At 37.2% G+C, this 22,858-nt stretch overlaps 1 protein-coding gene across 6 annotated transcripts in view; it reads left to right on the top strand.

Moving 5' to 3' along the window:
* Positions 1-19,753, top strand: part of LOC127435606 (AP-3 complex subunit beta-2-like) — a 52,511-nt gene extending 32,758 nt beyond the window's left edge. For 2 of the 6 annotated variants that reach the window (XM_051689192.1, XM_051689196.1), the window contains 21 exons: positions 32-208; positions 1,069-1,166; positions 1,665-1,719; positions 1,861-1,932; positions 2,050-2,112; positions 3,483-3,615; positions 3,744-3,853; positions 3,951-4,127; positions 5,607-5,793; positions 5,982-6,100; positions 10,983-11,097; positions 11,297-11,486; positions 11,592-11,760; positions 11,846-11,933; positions 12,495-12,604; positions 14,966-15,194; positions 15,581-15,665; positions 15,981-16,078; positions 16,595-16,609; positions 17,106-17,244; positions 19,121-19,753. In XM_051689192.1, the coding sequence (XP_051545152.1) occupies positions 32-208; positions 1,069-1,166; positions 1,665-1,719; positions 1,861-1,932; positions 2,050-2,112; positions 3,483-3,615; positions 3,744-3,853; positions 3,951-4,127; positions 5,607-5,793; positions 5,982-6,100; positions 10,983-11,097; positions 11,297-11,486; positions 11,592-11,760; positions 11,846-11,933; positions 12,495-12,604; positions 14,966-15,194; positions 15,581-15,665; positions 15,981-16,078; positions 16,595-16,609; positions 17,106-17,244; positions 19,121-19,307 (2,616 nt within the window). In that variant the 3' untranslated portion in view covers positions 19,308-19,753. Of the gene's footprint in view, positions 1-31; positions 209-1,068; positions 1,167-1,664; positions 1,720-1,860; positions 1,933-2,049; positions 2,113-3,482; positions 3,616-3,743; positions 3,854-3,950; positions 4,128-5,606; positions 5,794-5,981; positions 6,113-9,176; positions 9,216-10,982; positions 11,098-11,296; positions 11,487-11,591; positions 11,761-11,845; positions 11,934-12,494; positions 12,605-14,965; positions 15,195-15,580; positions 15,666-15,980; positions 16,079-16,594; positions 16,610-17,105; positions 17,245-19,120 lie in introns of all 6 variants that reach the window. The other 4 variants (XM_051689194.1, XM_051689197.1, XM_051689195.1 and 1 more) reach the window with 4 other exon arrangements.
* Positions 19,754-22,858: the final 3,105 nt, after the last annotated feature.

The raw sequence follows: 22,858 nt of genomic DNA, 5'->3' as shown, positions 1-22,858 counted from the left end.
TGTGTGTGTGTGTGTGTGTGCGCGCTTGTAGGAGTCTCTGTTAGAGGAGAGTGGTGAGAAGTCGTTCTACGCATCTGATGATGAGGAGGATGAAGATAAGAAGGTCGAGGCATCTGTTCTAGCCAAGAGGAAGCCATATGTGATGGACCCTGATCACAGACTCCTGCTGAGAAATACCAAACCACTGCTGCAGAGTCGCAACGCTGCTGTAAGTCACACACACACACACAATCTACTGCTACAATCATCACTTGATGATTATATTTATTTATATAAATTATGTAGTTATTATTCATATAATAATTGTTATTAATTATTATTAGTATTATTTTTATCAGACACTTATTTATATTTATAGCCACTTTTACACATAATCAAATATGGAAAAAAAAATTATAATTAATTTCGGTCCCACTTTATTTCAGGTGTCTTTAACTACTGTATACTAACATTAAAATACAGACACTCACTGAGAACTTTATTAGGAACACTAAGGTCACTAAGTGCCCGACGTGGTCTTCTGCTGTTGTAGCCCATCCTCCTCAAGGTTCGACATGTTGTGCATTCTGAGATGCTATTCTGCTCACTAAAATTGTACAGAGTGGTTATGTGAGTTACCGTAGCCTTTCTGTCAGCTCGAACCAGTCTGGCCATTCTCTGTTGACCTCTCTCATCAATAAGGTGCTTCTGTCACAAAACTGCCGCTCACTGGATTTTTTTTTTTTTTTTTTTTTACATCATTCTGAGTCATGGGTAGGTTTAGGGTTTAAGTTAGGGGAATGATAACAGTGTAACTTCAGATGTGTTAAATGTAAGTACAATGCAACAACACAAATGTACATAATAAGTACATTGTATCAAATGCTTAAGTACATAGTAGGCAAAGACTCCTAATATAAAGTGGATCCTTCATTTTTATTCATTTTTTTAGTTTCAGCTTTTCTAATTATTAGGTTATTTTTTATTTCTTTCATTTAATATTTATTTCAGTTTTTCCAGTTTCCGTTATTTTTATTTCTGTTTACAAAAAACGTTTCATGCATTTTTCATTGTTTTCTGTGTCTGTAGGTGGTGATGGCAGTAGCTCAGCTTTACTTTCATTTGGCTCCTAAGGCAGAGGTGGGCGTTATTGCTAAGGCTTTGGTCAGGTTAATGCGCAGCCACAGGTTAGTAATTAATCACTTACTGATTCAAAGTAAATACACTCACACACAACTAGAGCACATTAACACAATCTCTGAAACAAACATGTAATAATGCTTAGTAAAGCTTTATCTCATTGATGATGGTTTTCCTTTGAGTGACTCCAAAGCTGTGACACAGCTTGAAGTCTTTTATTTGGTGGCCTTAAGCTGTGCATTGGGTGATGACATCAAAAGGTGATGAATCTGCAGATTTCTGGGAGATTTTGGCATTAGCTGCATTAGAAGCTCAGATTGTAAACATCTTTCATTAATCAGATCCTTTATTTCATTTAGCCCCTTTTAGCCCACTTTAAGAAAATTTACTTTTAAAATATTTTCCTATTTCCAGCCATAAACATTGTTTTCTAGAGCATACACACTGGATCTCACAAATGGACTGTGATGCATTTTTACTGTTTTCAAATTCTAATTTTTCACTTCTATGTCCGTGACTTTGGCGTGTGTTCTGTGTCTCTGTAGTGAAGTGCAGTATGTCGTGCTTCAAAATGTTGCCACGATGAGCATCAAGAGACGAGTGAGTGATTCACATTTGATAGTGGAATATTGTTCATAATAGATTATGTCATAATTCGAACATTTCTATTTGTTCTTGAAAGGTACAGTACTGTAAACATACAGCTCTGGTGTTTGAATATGCTGTGTTCTGCTCTTTTAGGGAATGTTTGAGCCGTATCTGAAGAGTTTTTATATACGTTCTACGGACCCCACACAGATCAAAATACTGAAGGTGAACCATCAAGTCGCATTTGGCTTTCAAATCAAATGTTTGTTTTTTTTTTTAATCTTTTTTTGTGAAACTCTGGAATAACCTTTGTCATCAAATAATTTTACTTTACTTACATAGCTGGAAGTTTTGACTAATTTGGCTAATGAGACGAACATCTCCACCATCCTGAGAGAATTTCAGGTACCATTTTACATGTGTTTTTCTTGTGGTGTGTTTATTGTCCATTAGATATATATTACCCTTGTGTTGTGTTTGTTTGTGCTAACACCTTTTGTGTTCTCGGTCAAAAAGATTGTTAATAAATCTCTCATATTGCATATATTATTCCAAGATATTGCATTAGATATTTTTGTTAACTTATTTTTTTTTTTTTTAGTAACTATGACAGGTTTTGTACTACTTTTTTGAACATATTTTAAAAAAAAAATAAATGATAATAATTATTGATCGAAGGATTAATTTAACTGAGCTCAAACCGGGCCAGTGGGAGGCACTCCCTGCGGAAAACAAAAAATATATCATAATTATGTAATAAATTAATAACCACTTGCTTGATCTAAACAATATAGGTGTCATTTTAAATCTTAGAATCTGAACTTTACAATGCATATATCTGATCCTGCCAATTATTAAATAATGCTTTTTAATTTGCTGACAAATCAGAACTGTTTTGTTCTCATAATTTGCAAATTTATCATCACAACAATTATATTCAGAGTTGGTAAAAGCATAAAAAAGATGATATAGCCATGTGTTATATAGCGTTGGAAAGGACTCAATTAGTAAAATGTAATGAGCAAATTTGTTTCACTCAGAGGCCAATCTGCAGTGAGTATCAGTATATGAAAGTCCCACTGACACACATAAATATGATAAACAGGAGTGTCTTTTTATCACATTTTTCCTTATTACTTCCTGAAACCTGCATTTAACATAGACAATGACATATCGTAACTTAACAGCAGACTATGCCGATTCAAACGAGCCCAAACACAACATAATATGATAAGTAGATCTTGAGATATTCCTCAAAGAGGGTACATGGAGAGACAATGCACAAAAGGGCGCTCAACACGTTGTGTGTGCACGCGCCCGAGGACTTTATGTGTGCGAACACACATCCACATACGTGTTCATCTGTGTGTTCATCTAAAGGATTGGGATGCTTCTGAATACTTAATATTTCTGTATTTTGTAGTCTAATCCATTCATTTCCAATGGCTGGTCATTTTTGACCGGGAATAAATGCAACAAAGTGAAATAAAACCAATAACATTTTATGAAAATGATCTAAAAAAAAAAAAAATGGTGTCTTCAGATGCCCTGTGTGAACAAAGTCATGGAATTTTATTTCAACTGGGTTTAATAAACTACAGTTTTCAGGAGAAAAAAAAAACACACGGAACATATAAGGGTTAATAGAGTGGATAATGGATACTTTGTATTGTAGACATAATTTAAGAGTATGACTACGGATATACTTCTCTTTTTATCTTCTAGATATGTATTAGGATTTTGAATGAAGATACATTTCTCTGTTTGTGTTCTAGACGTATATTAAGAGTATGGATAAGGACTTCGTAGCGGCCAGCATTCAGGCCATTGGTCGCTGTGCCACAAACATCGGTGAGGTCAGAGACACCTGTCTGAATGGCCTTGTACAGCTGCTTTCCAACAGAGATGGTGAGAGCAAGAATATGTGTGTGTGTGTGTGTGTGTGTGTGTGTGTTTTACAAAGTTAGGGGATGTATACACAGTACGCAGTCTTATAATGCATTGGTGTGTGTGTGTGTGTGTGTGTGTGTTTTTAGAATTAGTTGTAGCTGAATCAGTGGTTGTGATCAAGAAACTTCTGCAGATGCAGCCTGAGCAGCACAGTGACATCATCAAACACATGGCCAAACTCATCGACAACATCCAGGTACCCCGTTCTAATCCAAACCACACCCTTACACACACTCTTGTCCAGTTCTAACTATCAGAGCAGTCTGGTTCTGATTGTTTGTCTTGTATGTCAGGTACCGATGGCCCGAGCAAGCATTCTGTGGTTGATCGGAGAGTACTGTGAACATGTTCCCAAAATTGCCCCGGATGTGCTTAGAAAGATGGCCAAAACCTTCAACAATGAGGAGGACATTGTCAAATTGCAGATTATCAACCTGGCTGCCAAGCTGTACTTGACAAACTCCAAACAGGTGAACAAACACTTAGAAAACCTACTGGTAATCTGAGTGCGCTGTCCATGGTTCTGAAATAAGTGGCCAGAATCTACACAGTTTAACAAAGAAACGTCACTTTAGCGACATTTTACTGTGCAACAACAAAATGTATCTCATTGGCCTTCATAATGACGCAAAGTTCGGAAGTACTCTAGCTATAACATTTACATTTTTAATGAACAAATTTCACATTCAAAGAAACATGAGGCTATAAGTCAAGATGCACATGACACACTGAAGATAGATCTTTGAAACTTAAATGTTTGCTTTTTTGTGCTTGTTTTCACTTGTGCATCATGCAGTCAGTTAAATTATTCTGATCTTGGAACTTGAATCTGCAATTTGACTAGGTGTGTGGATTCCTTTTTTCCCCCTGATTTATTCATATGGAATCAAAGTACCCAGTTACCATTAAATGAATATTCCGGGTTCAATACAAGTTCAAATATGACTTGTTTATTTATGTATTTTTTTAAAGCACAAATCAGGGTTACAATAAGGCACTTACAATGAAAGTATATGGGACCAGTCCATAAACATTAAAATTCACACAGTTTCTGGGGCCTGGGTAGCTCAGCGAGTAAAGACGTTGACTACCACCCCTGGAGTGGCGAGTTTAAATCCAGGGCGTGCTGAGTGACTCCAGCCAGGTCTCCTAAGCAACCAAATTGGCCCGGTTGCTAGGGAGGGTAGAGTCACATGGGGTAACCTCCTCGTGGTTGCTATAATGTGGTTCTCGCTCTCGGTGGGATGTGTGGTGAGTTGTCCGTGGATGCCGCGGAAAATAGTGTGAAGCCTCCACACGCGCTATGTCTCCGCGGTACATGATAAGATGCGTGGATTGATGGTCTCAGATGCAGGGGCAACTGAGATTTATCCCCTGCCACCCGGATTGAGGCAAGTCACTATGCCATCACGAGGACTTAAGGGTGCATTGGGAATTGGGCATTCCAAATTGGGGAGAAAAGGGGAGAAAAAAAGAAAGTAACAGGCAGATAAATTGCCATTAACAAATTACAATTGGCATCATTAATCAAATAATTACAGTAAAAGCCAAGGTTTTCTCATTAAAAGCCACAAGAGTCAAACACATCCAAAGATAACCAGTACTTAATGAAAACCTCCAACACGAAGTTAAGACGGCCACGGAAAGACGTTTTGGTGGCACACGAGACATTGATGTTTCCTAGTGAGACTTGAAGATCACTCACTGAAGTTGAAACTCTGTCCATGGTGCTGAAATGCGAGACCAGATCACCTTCTCCATTTCATCTTATTTTCTTTAAACAATCAGCATCAATTCTGGAGAGACACAACATGAGTCATCGTTTAATCAAGCGAGACAATTGCTGTCTGCATGTCACATCAGTTAGACACACAGACAAACACTTCATGTCAGCCATGAAACTCATGAGACAAAATTAAGCTTCCTTCTTATTTCTCTTTGTCTTTTAGAGTAAACTCTTAACACAGTACGTACTGAACCTTGCAAAATATGACCAAAACTATGACATCAGAGATCGTGCCCGGTTTATTCGCCAGCTCATTGTGCCCACCGATAAGAGTGGCGCACTCAACAAATATGCCAAGAAGCTTTTCCTTGCCCTCAAGCCTGCCCCCGTGCTGGAGTCTCCATTTAAAGGTACCGCCATAAACCACAGGCCAATTTTATTGCTCAGTGGTTGCTCTTTCATATTGCAAAAGATTTCTTGGCTATGTCTTAACTATTAGTTTTGTCTGTGATGTTTTTCATTAAACTCTTTGGATAAATAGACTGCTGTTGATATACAGTAAAAGTATGGAGTTCAGGTTTGTGATTCATCTTTGCAGACAGAGATCATTTCCAGCTGGGGTCACTGTCTCATCTGCTGAACGCTAAAGCCGCCGGATACCAGGAGCTGCCCGACTGGCCTGAATCGATGCCTGACCCATCCGTGCGCAACGTGGAGGTGAACGATTCAGTGTGTGCAGGGCGATCAGTTCTGACAGAGGCAGGGCCTGACCAGCAGAGGGAGCTCCAACATGCAAGACCTCGCAATGAAACGCCCCCAAAAAGCTGACAAAAATCACGCTATTCTCAGTCACTTTTATATCGCTCACTCTCCTCGCTCATTAGCATAACTCCACCCTCATAAAGCATATATCACACACTTTGCATTCCAACGGGGTGGTAGCTCATCCTGCAACCCTATTTTAAAGGATTGCAATTGTTTGCTTCGCTTCTTCTGCCATGCAAAAAGGATTGTTGCGTTTTTGAGGGCTTTGAGATTTTAGAGCCCCTTCTCAGGGTATATATTGGGTTATACATTATATTAGGCTCTTTTTGATGCCTAATGTCTGCTGGGCCCTCTATGGAAAACAGCCTCCTTCGAGAATTGACATAACAGTGCTTTTCTTGACTTGAACCCAATAAAAACCTCTTAGTATTCTCACACCATGTTTACACCGGTGCAGGGGTTGTTTACAGCGATTCGCTTTTGATGTGATATGTTGTGCCTCTTGCATCCGGCGTAGACAGGGTGTCAGTAAACTGCTTAAAATCTAAAGCTTTTCAAAATAGCACTTAGTAACACATAGATTTTTCTACGTTTACACCTCTCATCCACACTGGAATGGTGTTTTCCTCCATTAAAAAATGGAGCATTTCGAAGGCGCTCTCCTTTACTGCATACTTCGGAAAACATTACATTAGGAAATTGAGGGCATCGTCCACACTAATACGTTTTTGTTTAAAAAAGCATACATTTTGCGGTAACCCTTTATTTTAAGGGTCCACAATAATGCACTTGTTCATCATGAATAAAAAATTAATTAATGCATATCTAAATGAAGAATAAGTCTATCTAAGCCATAATTTACAACTTATTAAATGTCAACTTGACCCCCTGTTCTAAACTGAACGATTAACCTATTCAAGTTATTAGTTTGTTTTGCATTTATTAGGTACTATTTAATTTTATTTAAATATATTAAAACAGTAATTATGACTAATTACTATTGGTTTTACTAAAATGTTACTAATAAATTGCTAAAATCTTCAACATCTACTTACACAAGTTATTAATTTGTTTGACATTAATTATTAGATATCAGTATTTGCAGTAGACTTAATTTATTGTAATAGAAATGTGCAAAACAAATCCATAACTTAAGTAAACGTTCACTTTAGAACAGGGGGTCAAGCTGTTATTAATTTACTGGTAACAGCTTTGTAAAGCCAATACTAATTAGAAATAATTACTGGCTTAATATTGTTTAGTAAACTTGATACATGATCTCTGAAATTAAGCATTAATTACATTACTTTCTAAACAAAATAATATGTTTGATAAGTTGTAAACAATAGCTTAGATAGCCTTACTCTACATTTGGTTAACTATTAACTACCGCCTTAATCATGCTTAACTAGTGCATTATTGTGGACACTTAAAAGAACGTGTTACCGGTTTTTACTACGTTTAAACCTCTCGTCCACACAGAAACAGCGTTTTCTTCCACCGAAAATGGAGACTTTTGAAAACACGCTCCATAACCGCATAATTGCCATGCCGTTATGAAACTGAAACTGACTTTTCAAACTAAAATGGTTTAGTGTGAACATGGCCTGAAAACAAACAAAAAAAACCCCATCATGGTTTCATGGCGGTTCTAGAATTTTTCCTTTCAATCACTAAAAGAGATCTATAACTGCCATTGAGTAGAAAGTCACACCACGTTTACACATGCCACTCCATCCTAAATAATATTCCATTATCAAATCTGCATATGCATGAGCTCTGAATTCTCACACTGATTGGCCAGGGTCTTGGTTGCTGTTTTAGGTTTTTGTCTGGACGTTCATATTCATGTTTGCTATTTCATAAAGCTCTCATCATTCACACAGCAGATTTCTCGTCTAGTAGATGGGTGTGCTATCAGTTACACTCCACCCTTCCCCACTGTCTGAGCCCTTTTTGACAGTCTGTCTGTCTCTGTGTCCACATGTCCCACTACTATGCAGCAGGAAGAAGTTCTAGACACCAGTGAGGGCCGAATCGGTCTCTTAGGAGACTGGAGAGAGGTGCCCGCAAGAGTGCAGTGGCTTCTCTCTATCACTTGAGCGCCCATACTTAAGTGTGTGTTTTTGTGTGAGGTGTATGTTGAACCTCGTTTCATTCTGAAATCTGCTGACCTTCAAATCTCATTTCTTGCCATACAAACCATCAATGTTGCACTTCCATTTCTGTGACACCAACCTGAGATTGCTCAGCAAAGCATTAAAACATCATCCAAATGCAGATTTTTATTGACACATATTAAAATACAGTATAACCTAAATATATTAGGCTTTGTTCAGACAGGGAGAACAAATCTGATTTTTGGTGTATCCGTTTAGTTGTTTGTAGTTGGAACGGCATTAAACACATAAAATCTTGATTTTTACAAACCCACGTCTATATATGCTTTAAAATCTGATTAAAATCATTTTTCATTCACATGTGATATTGAATGGTGAAAAAGTGAACAAGTTTTAAAACATTAATGCATTAGTTTGTAAATATGGTAATGTCTCCAATGCTTATGTTATATGCAGTGAGAATGACCATAATGACAGCTTCTCTCTTTTGTCCCATGGTGTCCTGCTGACTTTTAAATCCTTACTATGGCAACCAATGTAGATACACCGGAGATTGACTACACTGTCTGAACAAATGTATCTGATTATTTGCTAAATGACAGTGTGGACAGTCAGCCCTAAAGACATGAAAAACAAATCAGATTTATCTGCAGTCTGAACAAAGCCTTAGAGACATTCTGAAAACACTAACATTTTCAGTTGCTTTGACTGAAGTTGTTGGCGAAATATGGATCTAGAATGATGCGTCCAAATATACGTGCTAATCTGTTGACAAGTGCAACCTGAATCCTTGTGTGTACTTTTTAAAATCTTTTCTTTCTTTTCTGTTCTTTTCTGTTCTTTCCTCTTTTTCTGGCCATCTCACAGCATCATTCTTTCGTTTCTTTTTATTCTTTCCTGTCTGCCAGGTTATTAGGCTGCTCGAAAGAGTCACCACATTAACCAGCGTGAGTCTGTCAGTCACCCTTAGCGTCAGACCCAAAGAGCTTTTGCCACCAGCCTAGCGTAGAGCGTCTGTACTGTGCTAGTTCAGCCTTTTCCCTTCCTCAGTCCCCTGCTCTACGATTAAAGACCAGAATCCTCAAAAAAAAAAAAAAAAAAAAAAATCCCCCAAAAAACCTGCAGGACCGACACTAGTTGAGACACTAGTTACCTAGCTAATTTCAAATCTTGACCCTGTTGGCAAGACCTGCATTGCTCCAGCATGTGTTGTGTTTTGGATGCTTGACTCCACATCATCGATTACTGTGCTTCTATTGGTTCTTCATTAGACAGATGTCATAGAAGTAGTCATACGGCAGAGCTGCCACTCAAAATTTCTGACTTAGCAGTTTGTCGGAGGATGAGATGCCGCTCAGACCAAATGCCTTCTTGCGCTAAAAGAGTTTGCTGGAGAGCAACAAATAGAACAGAAAGAAACGCAGATGTTTTTGTAAAAGTTTTTTTTATTTACCTGACACTGCAAAAATGTTTTACATTGAAATATATTTGAAAAACAGCGCAGGCCGACACCAAAACACGCTCAGTGTGAACTGCCCCAAAGATTCATTGTGAAGGCAATTAATTTTTAAAGAGAGAGTTCACCCAAAAATGGAAATTCTCTCCTCATTTACTCACCCTCATGCCATCCCAGATGTGTATGACTTTCTTTCTTCTGCAGAACACAAACAAAGATTATTAGAAGAATATCTCAGCTCTATAGATCCATACAATGCAAGTGAATGGGTACCCGACCTTTCAATCTCCAAAAATCACATAAAGGCATCACAAAAATAAGCCAAATGACTCCTGTAGTTAAATCCGTGTCTTCAGAAGCGATATGACAGGTGTCGGCGAGAAATGGATCAATATTTAAGTCCTTTTTTACTCTAAATCTCCACTTTCACATTCTGAAAGTTCTAAATTTATAGTTCTAAAAATCTTGATTTGAGTTCAGCAGAAGAAAGAATGTCATACACATCTGGGATGGCATGAGGGTGTGTAAATAAAAAAAATAAAAAATAAATAAAAGATTTATTTTATTTTTTTGGGTGAACTACCCCTTTAATCAGGTGACAATGAGCATGTCACACTAAGCCATCAAATACAGATTTTTATGCTATGGCGAACATTTGTCTCAAAATGCTAAATGAATGCTAAAATGCTAAATGACCAAAATAATACAGTGTGCACTGGGCTTTAACCAGCAAGACTTCAAAGTCAACCTGCTTCACCCCAAAGATCAGGCTGATTTGCCAGCATTTTTGACAACTGATGCTTGTTTACCACCAAACCAGAACTAACCAGAAAAAACCTGGACAAGCATGGAAATTCATGCTGGTCTAAACTGGTCTTTTCAGCAGGGGAAACTTGCAAGTGATAGTCCAAATAATGGAAGTCCCAGACAGATTATTCTTGGACAATTTAGTGCTGGAGGTCTTTTGGGGGTCTTTTTTGACGATAAGAATTCTTAAATGATGTTTTTCAACATATACAATGAGAATGAAAGTGGCCATGAATGCAACCTACACTGCTATAGAGACCAAACGCTGAACAGAGAGAAATGCAGGCCTCACAAAATTGAGAACTGTAATTGTGTTAGATGTCAGTGTAAACATATTTACTGCTTGTAAATAGGCATTCATGGCCATTATATGCACCTGTCTCTCTCTCTCTTTCTCTCTCTCACTCTGATTCTAAAGATCTAGTTTGACATTTTTTGTGATCCTTTGCAGATTCCAGATTGGAGCAAATGTACAAGCCGGAAAGATCGTAAAGAAAAGAAAGTCGAGAAACCGTTCTACTCTGATTCAGAGGGAGAATCTGGGCCAACTGAATCTGCAGACAGCGGTAACCGTGGAGATCATGACATCATGTCTATGAAAAAATAACTTCAAGGCTGCAGATGTTTTATTCTGCTTGAATGGTGTTATATTTTAGTCACTAGCCCTGTTCCAAACCCTAAGGCAGCATTCGAATCGAAATAGAACCTCCTAAATTTATTTGAAGACGTGCTCTTGCATGATTAGATCTCTCTCTCTGTCTTTAGAATCTAACTCGGTAAGTGGGTCGGAAAGTGATAGCGGCAGTGAGGAAAGCGGTTCCGGGTCAGAGAGTGAAGAGAGTGGAGAAGACACCGAGTCAGAGGAGGAAGAGGACGATGAGGAGGAAGAGAAGAAAAAAAAGAAGCGAGTTGAAAAACCCAAACCTAAGAAACCAGTGGAGGAGAGTGCAGAGAGGTCTGACGGTTTAATCCACATATCTGTATTTCATCCCTTAAAGAACTTGAAAACCTTTTTAGTTTTGTACAAAATTAAAGCCAGCCCACACCTTCATGCCCACAGTGATCAGAGCAGCAGCACGGAGGACATGAAACGGGTCAGAAAGTCAGAAAAGGACCGGAAGAGTGCCTCGGAGTCCGAGAATGAATCAGAGAGCAGCGAATCAGAGGACGTGTCAGAGGATACATCAGAGGAGGAGTCAGAGTCTGACACTGGCATCAGGAAGAAAAAGGTTTGAGTTTCTGAGAGACGAGATATTAATGAGACGCTATGATTGTATACACAAGTTAAAGTTGTCTTTTTCCCGTTTCGCTCAGATGCCCGCTTCAAAACAGCCTTCCAAACAACCTAAAAAAGAGAGTAAAAAAGAGACGCAGGAAATGTCTTTGCTGGATTTGGATGACTGTGAGTCAAATCTTATGTAAAATATAAAAAATATGGGGCCTGGGTAGCTCAGTGGTAAAATACGCTGGCTACCACCCCTGGAGTTCGCTAGTTCGAACCCTAGGGCGTGCTGAGTGACTCCAGCCAGGTCTCCAAAGCAACCAAATTGGCCCGGTTGCTAGGGAGGGTAGAGTCACATGGGGTAAACTCCTCGTGGTCGTTATAATGTGGTTCGTTCTCAGTGGGGCGCGTGGTGAGTTGTGCGTGGTTATCGCGGTGGATGGCGTGAAGCCTCCACACGCGCTGTGTCTCCGTGGCAACGTGCTCAACAAGCCATGTGATAAGATGCGCGGGTTGACTGTCTCAGACGCGGAGGCAACTGGGATTCGTCCTCCGCCACCCGGATTGAGGCGAATCACTACGCGACCACGAGGACTTAAAAGCGCATTGGGATTTGGGCATTCCAAATTGGGAGAAAAAGGGGAAAAAATAAATAAAAAAAAAACATAAAAAATACTGAAATTCTTGAATGTAATCCCACTTAGGCCTAATTTGACTCATATGACTCTGTCAATCTCTCAGTTAACCCAGGCGCAACATCTGCTCCGGTGACTCCAGTTAACTTTCTGTCCAGTAGTCTGGTGTCTGATCTGGAGGGTTTGTCACTGACGGACACAATTCTGGCACCTACGGTACGTTTTGTGTGGCAAATATATGGTCTTTTACTTACAGTAAACACACTGTACACTGCTAGTCAAAAGTTTGGACACAATTTAAGGCTTATTTTTAAATGCTTGAAATTTGCTTAGTTGACAAATTGTGCCTAAGTATGAATTTTACACACAAAAAAAAAAATTACAGAATTTTAATTGCATTTTTTGTGGATATGGATAATGGACATGTTGGAGTGGATAGTGAAGGAAAAGTAGTCAACAAGTGTCCCGCATACATGGGAACTTCTTCAATACTGTTTAAAAAGCATCTCAGGATGCACCTCATGAAGCTGGTTAAGAAAATGTCCAGAGTGTGCAGATCTGCAATCTAGACAAAGGGTGACTACTTTAAAGAAGCTATAGTCAATATAAGAGTGATATGAGAGTTTTGATTTGTTTGAGATTTTTAGCCACTACATAATTCCCATACTTCTATTTGTGTTATTTCATAGTTTTGAGGACTTTAATAAAGAGTGAGTAGATGTGGTGAACATACATGGTGGGTAGTGAACATACAGCAGAATTACTAGTGTAATTTAGAGTGCTTTTACAAATGTACCACGTTTCAGAGCCAAATAATACAATGTGAAAAGAGTCCTGCAGGGGGAGGGTGGTGGAGTCGAACTCGGGTTTAAATCAAGCAGTCGAAATAGTGAAAGTGTGAAAATAGCTTAGAACAGTTGCTTAGATGTCATGTTGATCTTTTTTTGTTTCATACCTTTCTTATTTCTTTCTCATACCTGTCTAATTCTTTTCTAATTATTTTCTAATTCTTGTCTTATTCTTATATTATACTTGTCTAATACTTTTCTCATTCTCGTCTCATACTTTTCTCATTCTTGTCTCATACTTTTCTCATTCTTGTCTCATACTTGTACCATTGTGGTCTAATACTTTTCTCATTCTTGTGTCATTCCTGTCTCATATTTTTCTAATTCTTGTCTCATATTTTTCTCATTCTTGTCTCATACTTTGTTCATTTTTGTCTCATACTTTTCTCTTTCTTGCCTCATACTTCTCATACCTTTCATATTCTTTTGTTATATTTTTCGAATTCTTTTCTCATTGTTTTCTCATACTTCTATCATTGTGGTCTCATTCTTTTCTCATTCTTATATTATACTTTTCTCATTTTTGTCTCATACATGTCACTCTTGTCTCATACACGTCTTATTCTTGTCTCATACTTTTCTTATTCTTATCTTAATCTTGTTCCATACATTTCTAATTCTTGTCTCATACTTTTTTCATTCTTGTCTCATACTTTTCTAATTCTTGTCTCATACCTGTCACTTTTGTCTCATACTTGTCTCATTCCTGTCTCATACTTCTCTAAAACATTTCTAATTCTTGTATTATTCTTGATTAATACTTTTCTCATTCTTATCGCACTCTTGTCCAATACTTTTCTCATTTTTGTATCATGCTTTTCTCATTCTTGTCTCATACTTTTCTCATTCTTGTCTCATACTTGTACCATTGTGGTCTAATACTTTTCTCATTCTTATATTATATTTTTCTCATTCTTGTGTCATTCCTGTCTCATATTTTTCTAATTCTTGTCTCATATTTTTCTCATTCTTGTCTCATACTTTGTTCATTTTTGTCTCATACTTTTCTCTTTCTTGTCTCATACTTTTCTCATACTCTTCTTATTCTTATCTTATTCTTGTTTCATACCTTTCTAATTTCTGACACTCTTGTCTCATACATATCTCATTCTTGTCTCATTCTTTTCTAATTCTTGTCTCATTCTTTTCTAATTCTTGTCTCATACATTTCTTAATTTTATCTCATATTTTTCGAAGTCTTGTCTCATACTTTTCTTATTCTTGCCTCATACTTGTCTCATACTTTTCTTATTCTTTTGTTATATTTTTCGAATTCTTTTCTCATTGTTTTCTCATACTTCTATCATTGTGGTCTCATTCTTTTCTCATTCTTATATTATACTTTTCTCATTTTTGTCTCATACATGTCACTCTTGTCTCATACACATCTCATTCTTGTCTCATACTTTTCTTATTCTTATCTTAATCTTGTTCCATACATTTCTAATTCTTGTCTCATAATTTTTTCATTCTTTTCTAATTCTTGTCTCATACTTTTCTCATTCTTGTCTCATACCTGTCACTTTTGTCTCATTCTTGTCTCATACTTCTCTAAAACATTTCTAATTCTTGTATTATTCTTGATTAATACTTTTCTCATTCTTGTCGCACTCTTGTCCAATGCTTTTCTCATTCTTGTCTCATACTGGTCTCATTCTTGTCTCATAAAAATATCTTTCCTGTCTCATACTTTTCTCTTTCTTTTTTCTTTTATTTTCTTCTCTGACAGACCATGGCCCCATCTGGTGTGGTGAAGATGTATGAACTCCTGCATCGTATAACAGGCGAGGGTCTTGCGGTCGAGTACTGTTTCAGTAGGCAGCCCTTCAGTCCAGACCCTAATATGGTTGCCGTCCAGATCCAATTCACCAACAACACCAACTCCGAGACCAAGAATCTCCACATCGAGGAGCCACGGCTGCAGTCTGGCATTAGGATCCAAGAGTTCCCTGAGATTGGTCTGTAAACCCAACATGAGTTCCCCTGTTGAAAAGACCAGCATTGCTGAGCACCAGCATATGCTGTATTTTGGATGCTGGTCCCCAATTATGGGATGTTGGTGAGCTGGTGTCCCTACCTAGCATAGCCAGCAAGCTTCCTAGTCAACCAGCTGTATCATAAAGACCATGCTGAATAACCAGCACTTCTGCTAGTGAACAACATGTCTATACTGGTTCACCAGCTAGACCAGCACGAAACCAGCACTAACTAGCATAAACCAGCTTGGACCAGCATGGAAATTCATGCTGGTAAATGCTGGTCTTTTCAGCAGGGCCTTCACAAGATATTTTTTAGGAATATTTCAAGTTTATTCTTCTTGTGTGTATTTGCATTTTTCTTTCAGAGGTTTTACCGGCAGGTGAATCAGTTACCGTGGTGATGGGAATAGATTTTTGTGATTCCACACAAGCAGCAAACTTCCAACTCTGGTGAGAAAACCAGTGTTTTACAATTATTACAAATCACAAAACTGCAAATGGATCATTCCCAGATGGAAAACCCAGGTCAGACTAGCTTAAGGTGGTCAAGCTGGTTTGTTGTAGTTGATTAGGCCGTGGGTAAACCTAACCTAGCCTGGACCAGCTGATGACCGTAAATGAACAGTTGAGGTTGGTTTCAGCTGGATTTGTCAGGAGACTCTCCTTCTTCCAAAACTATCATTCATTGTCTTTGTTTAACTTTATTGTGATTATTCTGATCTGATTTTTTTCCAATGTCTTTCTCTCTCATTTGCTCTTTTTCAGTACTCACACCCGTAAGTTCTTCGTTTCAATCCAGCCACCTGTCGGGGAGTTAATGATGCCAGCGTTTCTTACAGAAAATGACTTTAAGAAGGAGCAAGGTGAGCAAATGTCAGCTTGGGTGCTTTCAGGTCTCACAAATGCTCTTTTGTGTGCTAACTTGAGGAGGTGGATAAACACATTTAAAGTCATATTGTCCTCAAAATGACTATATTTTTCACTGCCTGTGCAGGAGTCTATGAAATTGATTTTTAGAGTAGATGTGACAGAGAAAGAAATTTTAAAAATTATTTTAGGTCTCTCATTCATCATTCATGCATGTAGTCCCATTTTCTGTTTTAAAGGATTTTATCATGGCTGAAGGTTAATTTTTATACTACTAAGCAATAAAACCACATACTTTAATGGTAATGGAAAAGTATATATTTTTAAGGAAAGGTAGTATGTGAAATTAGGATTCAGCCCATTTTTTAAGTTAGTTAGCATCTTCTAACATGCAGCTAACAGTCTGTCAGTGTCTCTCTATCAAAACCAGCTGATGAATTCTGTATTTATATAGTTTAACATATTTTTACATACCCATTTCTTCCTCTTTATCTGGGGTCGCTGTCCATTAGAGAGTCTATTGAATGGTAAGTTTTTCTGATATAGCTAACATGAGTAGCACTTAGTCACCTGTACTAACTGATTTTATAAACACAAAACAAACACACACATCACTTCCTCTATTTTTGTAAATGCCTGTGCTTCTAACTGCCCCTCCCTTTTAACGTTGTCTTCAGCTATCGCCTTGGTGACTGTTACTATGACTATGCATTACCTCTTGGCATGTCAAGGTAACGATATGCTGCATCTCGTTAGGAATGTGCTTACAAACACCGATCTCATCTGATCGACCCTGAACTGTCACGAGTTACAGTTACATTACTGTGAACATAACACCCCCCCCCCGCCCCCCCCAAAAAAAAGATGTGACATCAACAAATAAAGCTCTACAGTATTAACAGACTCAGTCTGTGTCCGAGATCTCAGCTCAACTGTAGAGGGTGTAGCTTTGGGTATAACTTGTGGATCTGCAACATAAATACTTTGATGTTTGAACGGATGAATTCTTTCTCTCTTTGACAGGTAAACTGATGGGGATGAATGAAATCTCAGAGAAGTTGACCCTTGGAGAGAAATGTGTGAATGAACATATTATAGTCGAGAGAGTCACGGCCACTGCGAACTTGAGCAGAGTACCATGCGGTTCTGATAACGAGTGCAGGTAACATTAACAGACGAATAAAGGTCTTTTTACTGAAAATTCAATAAAAATAAAAAAAACTAGTATTTTAATTACAATGTGGAAATGGCTATTTTAGTGTTAAGCTTGGAATCGACTCAGATTTTAATTCCAGGTTTACATAATCAAGTCGAATACTGACTAATCTTCTCGATTCTTAAGAAAAAACATTTGTGTGTGATGTATTTTTGTGGTTAGAATATCAGTATCAAGTCATTAGTTTAGCATCATCTAACCATCGTGCTCTGTTGGATTGAACTGAGTGCATTCGTTTAATTCAGTCTTTTCTGAGGTTCCATTTCAGGAAAGAGCCGTTCACACAGTTTTTGCATACATCTACGCTGTTTTTCGATCATTTTGTAAACATGCGCATACATTTTTCACCATTGTGCCACGGCTCGCTCTTTTTTTCAGCATCTTGTGCAGAGGAGCTGCGTTTTTTTAGGCAACGTCCACACTATACGTTTTTATTTTTAAATGCATTAATTTTATTATGTTTATGCCTCTCATCCACACTAGAACGGCTGTTTATTCCTCCGGAAATGGAGAGTTTTGAAAACTCTTTACCACCTGTTTCATTATCTATTTAGTTTTCACATGACGAAAGGATAAGCGTGCATGTGGCCATAGTCACGGTGTCAAGTTAAAAAGTACTTTAAAAAACTTTTAAAAGCACATTTTGAGACACCTGCGTTATGGCAAGCCAAACTGACCTTTAATATTTTGCAGGAGATTATTTATAGGTATCAACAATTGAATTTTTCACTAGTTACAATGCAAATTTTTTATTCCAGGAATGAAATTACTTCAAACGCTAATTTTTTATATCAGTAATTACATTTACTTTAGTAAAATGTAAATTTAGTAAAATTCTTGATATTAAAACTGATGACATCACTCGCAGAAATACGCATTCTTAATGTCAAAAATTTAATTTCAACTAGTAAAAACCGTAATTCTTGATATCTGTAATTGTATTTTTACTAGTAAACTTCACATGATCTGTCATTCACTCCTATTCAAAACTAAATTGCAGATATCTAAAATTAATTTCTTACTAGTTGAAATTCCAATTGCACGTATCAGCAATGCACTTCTTACAAGTAAAAATTATAATTTTTTATGTCAATAATTACATTGTTAATATGCAATTATTACAATAATTTAATTGCAACTAGTAAAAATGTAATTGTTGATATCAGGAATTTATATTTTTACTAGTAACAATGATATAAATTGATATAAAATTTTTTTTCATTTTTACTAGTAAGAAGTGCATTGCTGATTTGTGAAATTAATTTTAGATATCTTTAATTTAGTTTCGAATAGGAGTGAGTGACGGATCGTTGTGAAGTTATACCACTAAAAATACAATATAATTACAGATATCAATTATGTTTTGAAATTATGTAGTTGAAATTCCGTTTTTGATATCAAGAATGTGTATTTCTGCGAGTGATAACATCATTTTTTTTTTTTACTAGTGTTATCATGTTTTTACTAGTGCATATGTAATTCCTGATATCAAGAATTGCCATTTTAACTAGTAAAAATTGAATTGTTGATATCAATAAGGCTTGCGATACATTCTTTTATATTTGTTGCGCTACGTACTTTTTTTTGCATAACAATGAGTTTGGTCTGAATGGCCCTTTAGGACGCTCCCTTAGAAGGTAGCTGTATGTGTCAAATGCAGACAGTGAGGCAGTTCACCAGAGTTTGAAATGGAGCCAAAGTTACAGAGAAAATTTGTCTTATGCAGTGATTGAAGTCACCTGTATATAATTTAATGACTCATTGCTTTTCTCTGCTTTACTGTCTGTTTTTCTAACCTGTGATCTTCTAAACTTTATCTCAGTACACCTCCTCCTCTTCCTTCCTCACCTGTTTACAGATTCGCAGGTAAAACCGTCAGCAGTGGTAGTCTTGTGCTCGTCACCGTAGCTAATAAGGAAGGGGGCGGATCTCAGTTGACGGTGAACTGTGAGAAGATGGTGATTGGCACGATGCTTGTTAAAGATATCCTGCAGGCACTGTCGCAGTGACGTCGCCCCCTAAAGTCAACGCCCATGTACTGCTGCTTACCGCATTTATTTGCAGCTGTGTGTAGATATCTCCCCTATGTATGGACAACTTTGTAGCATCACAAATCTTAATCAAGAATGAAAGAAATCACTGAAGGTATATCAGAACAGCTGCAGCCGCATCAACCGAAATATTAAGGGCCCCATGTCTGTTTATTAAATGTTGCATGTGTATCAAACACAGCTGATCTCCTGTCAGTAAGATCAGAAATATCTTTTAGTCAGGATAGATATTAGTGTCACATTACTGCTCAAAAAAAATCCTTTGGCTGAATTATTGCGCAAACCTTTATAAAACCACAATCAGTTTAAACGGGAGCTCTGAAATTGTGTTTTAGTCATATATATATATATATATATATATATATATATATATATATATATATATATATATATATATATATATATATATATACAGTGGCCTCCAAAAGTAAAAATGTATTAGTATAATTGCATTAAATAAGTGGCATTTATTTTGGAGAAACGCTCCACACAACAGTATGAATTTACTGCCAGAGATTATTTTAATTCTGACTGCCATCTCATGTTGTAGCAACCTCACCTACTCTTGTACTATTTTTTACAAATATGTAACAACTGAATTTTAGCACTATGGGCTGGTGTAAGCATTCCTGCTCTGAAAACTCTTCTCTCATAGATGTTTTTCAGTGTCTGGATGATCTTCAAATCTTCAATATACTCAGTGATGCTGTAAGGCACTCATTTGCAATTTTTGTCATTCCTTTTTTCCCTGCCCCAAGGATATTTTAATATAATGTGGAGCAGCTATTCCTGGTTAAAGCATTGCTAGTAGTTCGATTTAGATTTTTTATTTATTTATTTATTAATAACTTTATTTTATTTCAGAGGAAGTTTATTGTCATGATGATGTGCTTGTTGGCATAAAATTGATCTTCCTTAATTAGGTTAAAAATCCAGCTTTACTGACTCATTTCTGTGTGACTGTGAGAATATCATGTGTTGTTTGAATATTATATCTCTATTTATTATAAAGAGTTTAAAATGTCAATAAAAGAGAATGTGCACTCATATGAATGTGTCTTTTATTTTGGACTGATCTTTGGTGTGGGTTATTTCTTCCATGGACTGATATTTAATGTTTGATATAGACTGATATTTATTTATTTCGATCTGTGCGCGTGATTTGCACGTGCTGGAGACGTGCACCTGTTAAAGTCCGTTCATCTCTAGTGAAGTCAGTATTGTGTGTTCAGCACCAGAATTTGTGAAAACACTCGTTTTGACAGACTTCAGCTGTTTTATAAAGTCAAAGAGGACGTGTCTGTGTCATTTTGCTGTGGAAAGCGCTTTAAGTACGCGTCCAATGGATATCTGCAGGGTAAGAAACAGTTTGTGTGAGAGAGAAATACAAGTCTTACACACTTTCAGTTTTAGTTTAATGTTTTTCAAAAGCATGGTAAAATAGTGCAAAGAAAATGTATGCAAGTACTCATAAGACAAGTAACAAATAATATAGAAATATATAATGGATAACGTAGAAGATTTTGATTTTGCACACTCCTCTTGCCCCCAGAATGTTATCTAGGTAGGCAGCTTAATATTTTTGAGTTACAAAGAGAAGGTAAATTATCAATGTTTGGTGAACTCAGTCAGAAAGCTTAGCTAAGACTCAGTATGTGAGAGTTTTGAATTTAAATGCCTCACACTTTAAATGGTTTTCACTGTGTTCATACTTCACCCTGGATTAGTAATTCACAACTTTACTCTGGAGAATGGCTTCATAATAACCCAGGGTTTAAAAGTTCTGCTAACTCCCTCAGGAAGGTTACAGTCATACTGTCTCTCTGTCTAATTATCAGTGGAAAAATTATCGGCTTTTTGTCCATGGACATCCTGCATCTCAGATGGCCTTTGGGCTCCTCACAGGGACCTCAAGGGCCAAACAGCAGAACATCTGGAAACATGTCACAGGTAACTGACTTCCACACACACACACACTGATGCCTTAAAGTCTGAGTTCCAGTCTGAATGCTGTCACAAAACAAAAACATGCCAAAATAGTGTATCCTCCTGCGACCCCACGTCCACATGCATGGACGTTACATTTTGGTTTCGATATAGACTATGCATAATTTAATTTAATCTAAACCGACTGATCTCAGTTCAGGAGATCTAGGCTGTCATTAAAGGGTTAAACTTTTGACACACAGAGCCATGTGACAAAACAACATGGCGCTGATCACAGCAGAGTTTGTCTTTGGGAGAAACCTAATTAAGTTTTTAACATTAAAACCTGTTTGAGTCAAAAGAGTAGAGTCTCTAGTTTCATCCGATATGCCATTTTAAAAATTTCATCGATTTAGACCACGGACGTGGACTGTATGCTCATTTTCATTTTAAAAAAATCCTATATTCACTGTTCATTTTCACATTGAGAATCAACGGATGCATCCAAAAGCAGGAAAATGTTGCTTTCAGAGGCTTTATATGGAGTTGGGATGAAAATAAGGTGCATTTCAAACTGTTCTGAGACCAGCGCAGACAGACAGCACACTGACTGGAGGTTAAGTCATTCCCTAATTAGGGAGCGAGTGTGCATCCTATAGCTTTCCTATGCAGCCAAGTGCATTCACTCCTAACGTCTGGTCAGAAGTTCAGTTTCAGGCTGCTGATGATGTTTGAACCACTCAACATGTTTGGCAGACATGGGACAATGGTAATCAATACATAGATTCCAAATTTATTATGTAGAATTTTATTTTAACATGGTTGGCAGGGATTGGATGATACTGGCCATTACTTTGAATCAGAATAATTTATGCTAATTTCTGATGTAATGTACATAACGTCTCCAAAACATGAATAGCCAACACTCCTGGAAGCATAATAAACAATTTGATTAAAAAAAAATCGGACTTTCTGTAGCTTGGTGTTATTTAAAGATTCACAACTTAGTCCCGCTGTCCACATATGTGGACATAAATTTTTTTGCATGGTCTTTAGGGGCTACTAGTTACAAATCAAAAAGTGGAATGGAAAATGCTCACAGCAGTCACGCTCGGGTCTCAGGAGGATATTCTAAGTAAACGTTTTTTTCAGAAAGATGATTTGGTGTTATTATGATCTTACAAATGAGTGTATAAAGCGTATGCAGCTATTTTATGAAACTAAAGGCTTATCAGTTTAAAGTCAAAAGATTTTGAGGATTTAATGCAGGTTTAGTGGGATTAGTTTGATTTCACATCCTGTTTTCGGACAAAATTCTGTAATCAAATGCTTTTTCTTGAAGTTTGATCTACTTGTTCTGGCCAAGAACCGCCCACTTAGACAGGAAGAGAAGATTTTACTGACATATAAAGTGACCAACCACAGTTTGTTTTGTTTTTATGCATCATTGAGGGACAGGATAGTGTGACATAGTTGATACCACAATAAAAGACTGAAAATTGTATGTTTATCCAATGAGTTTGTAATCAGAATTTCTGTTCATCCAGAAATAAAAAGTACTGATTATTTTACCATCATAACTG

Source organism: Myxocyprinus asiaticus, chromosome 46 (assembly GCF_019703515.2).
Source record: "Myxocyprinus asiaticus isolate MX2 ecotype Aquarium Trade chromosome 46, UBuf_Myxa_2, whole genome shotgun sequence".
NCBI classification, from domain to species: domain Eukaryota; kingdom Metazoa; phylum Chordata; class Actinopteri; order Cypriniformes; family Catostomidae; genus Myxocyprinus; species Myxocyprinus asiaticus.
Note: the sequence above shows the minus strand (reverse complement) of the source record. Positions and strands in the feature narration are given on the sequence as shown.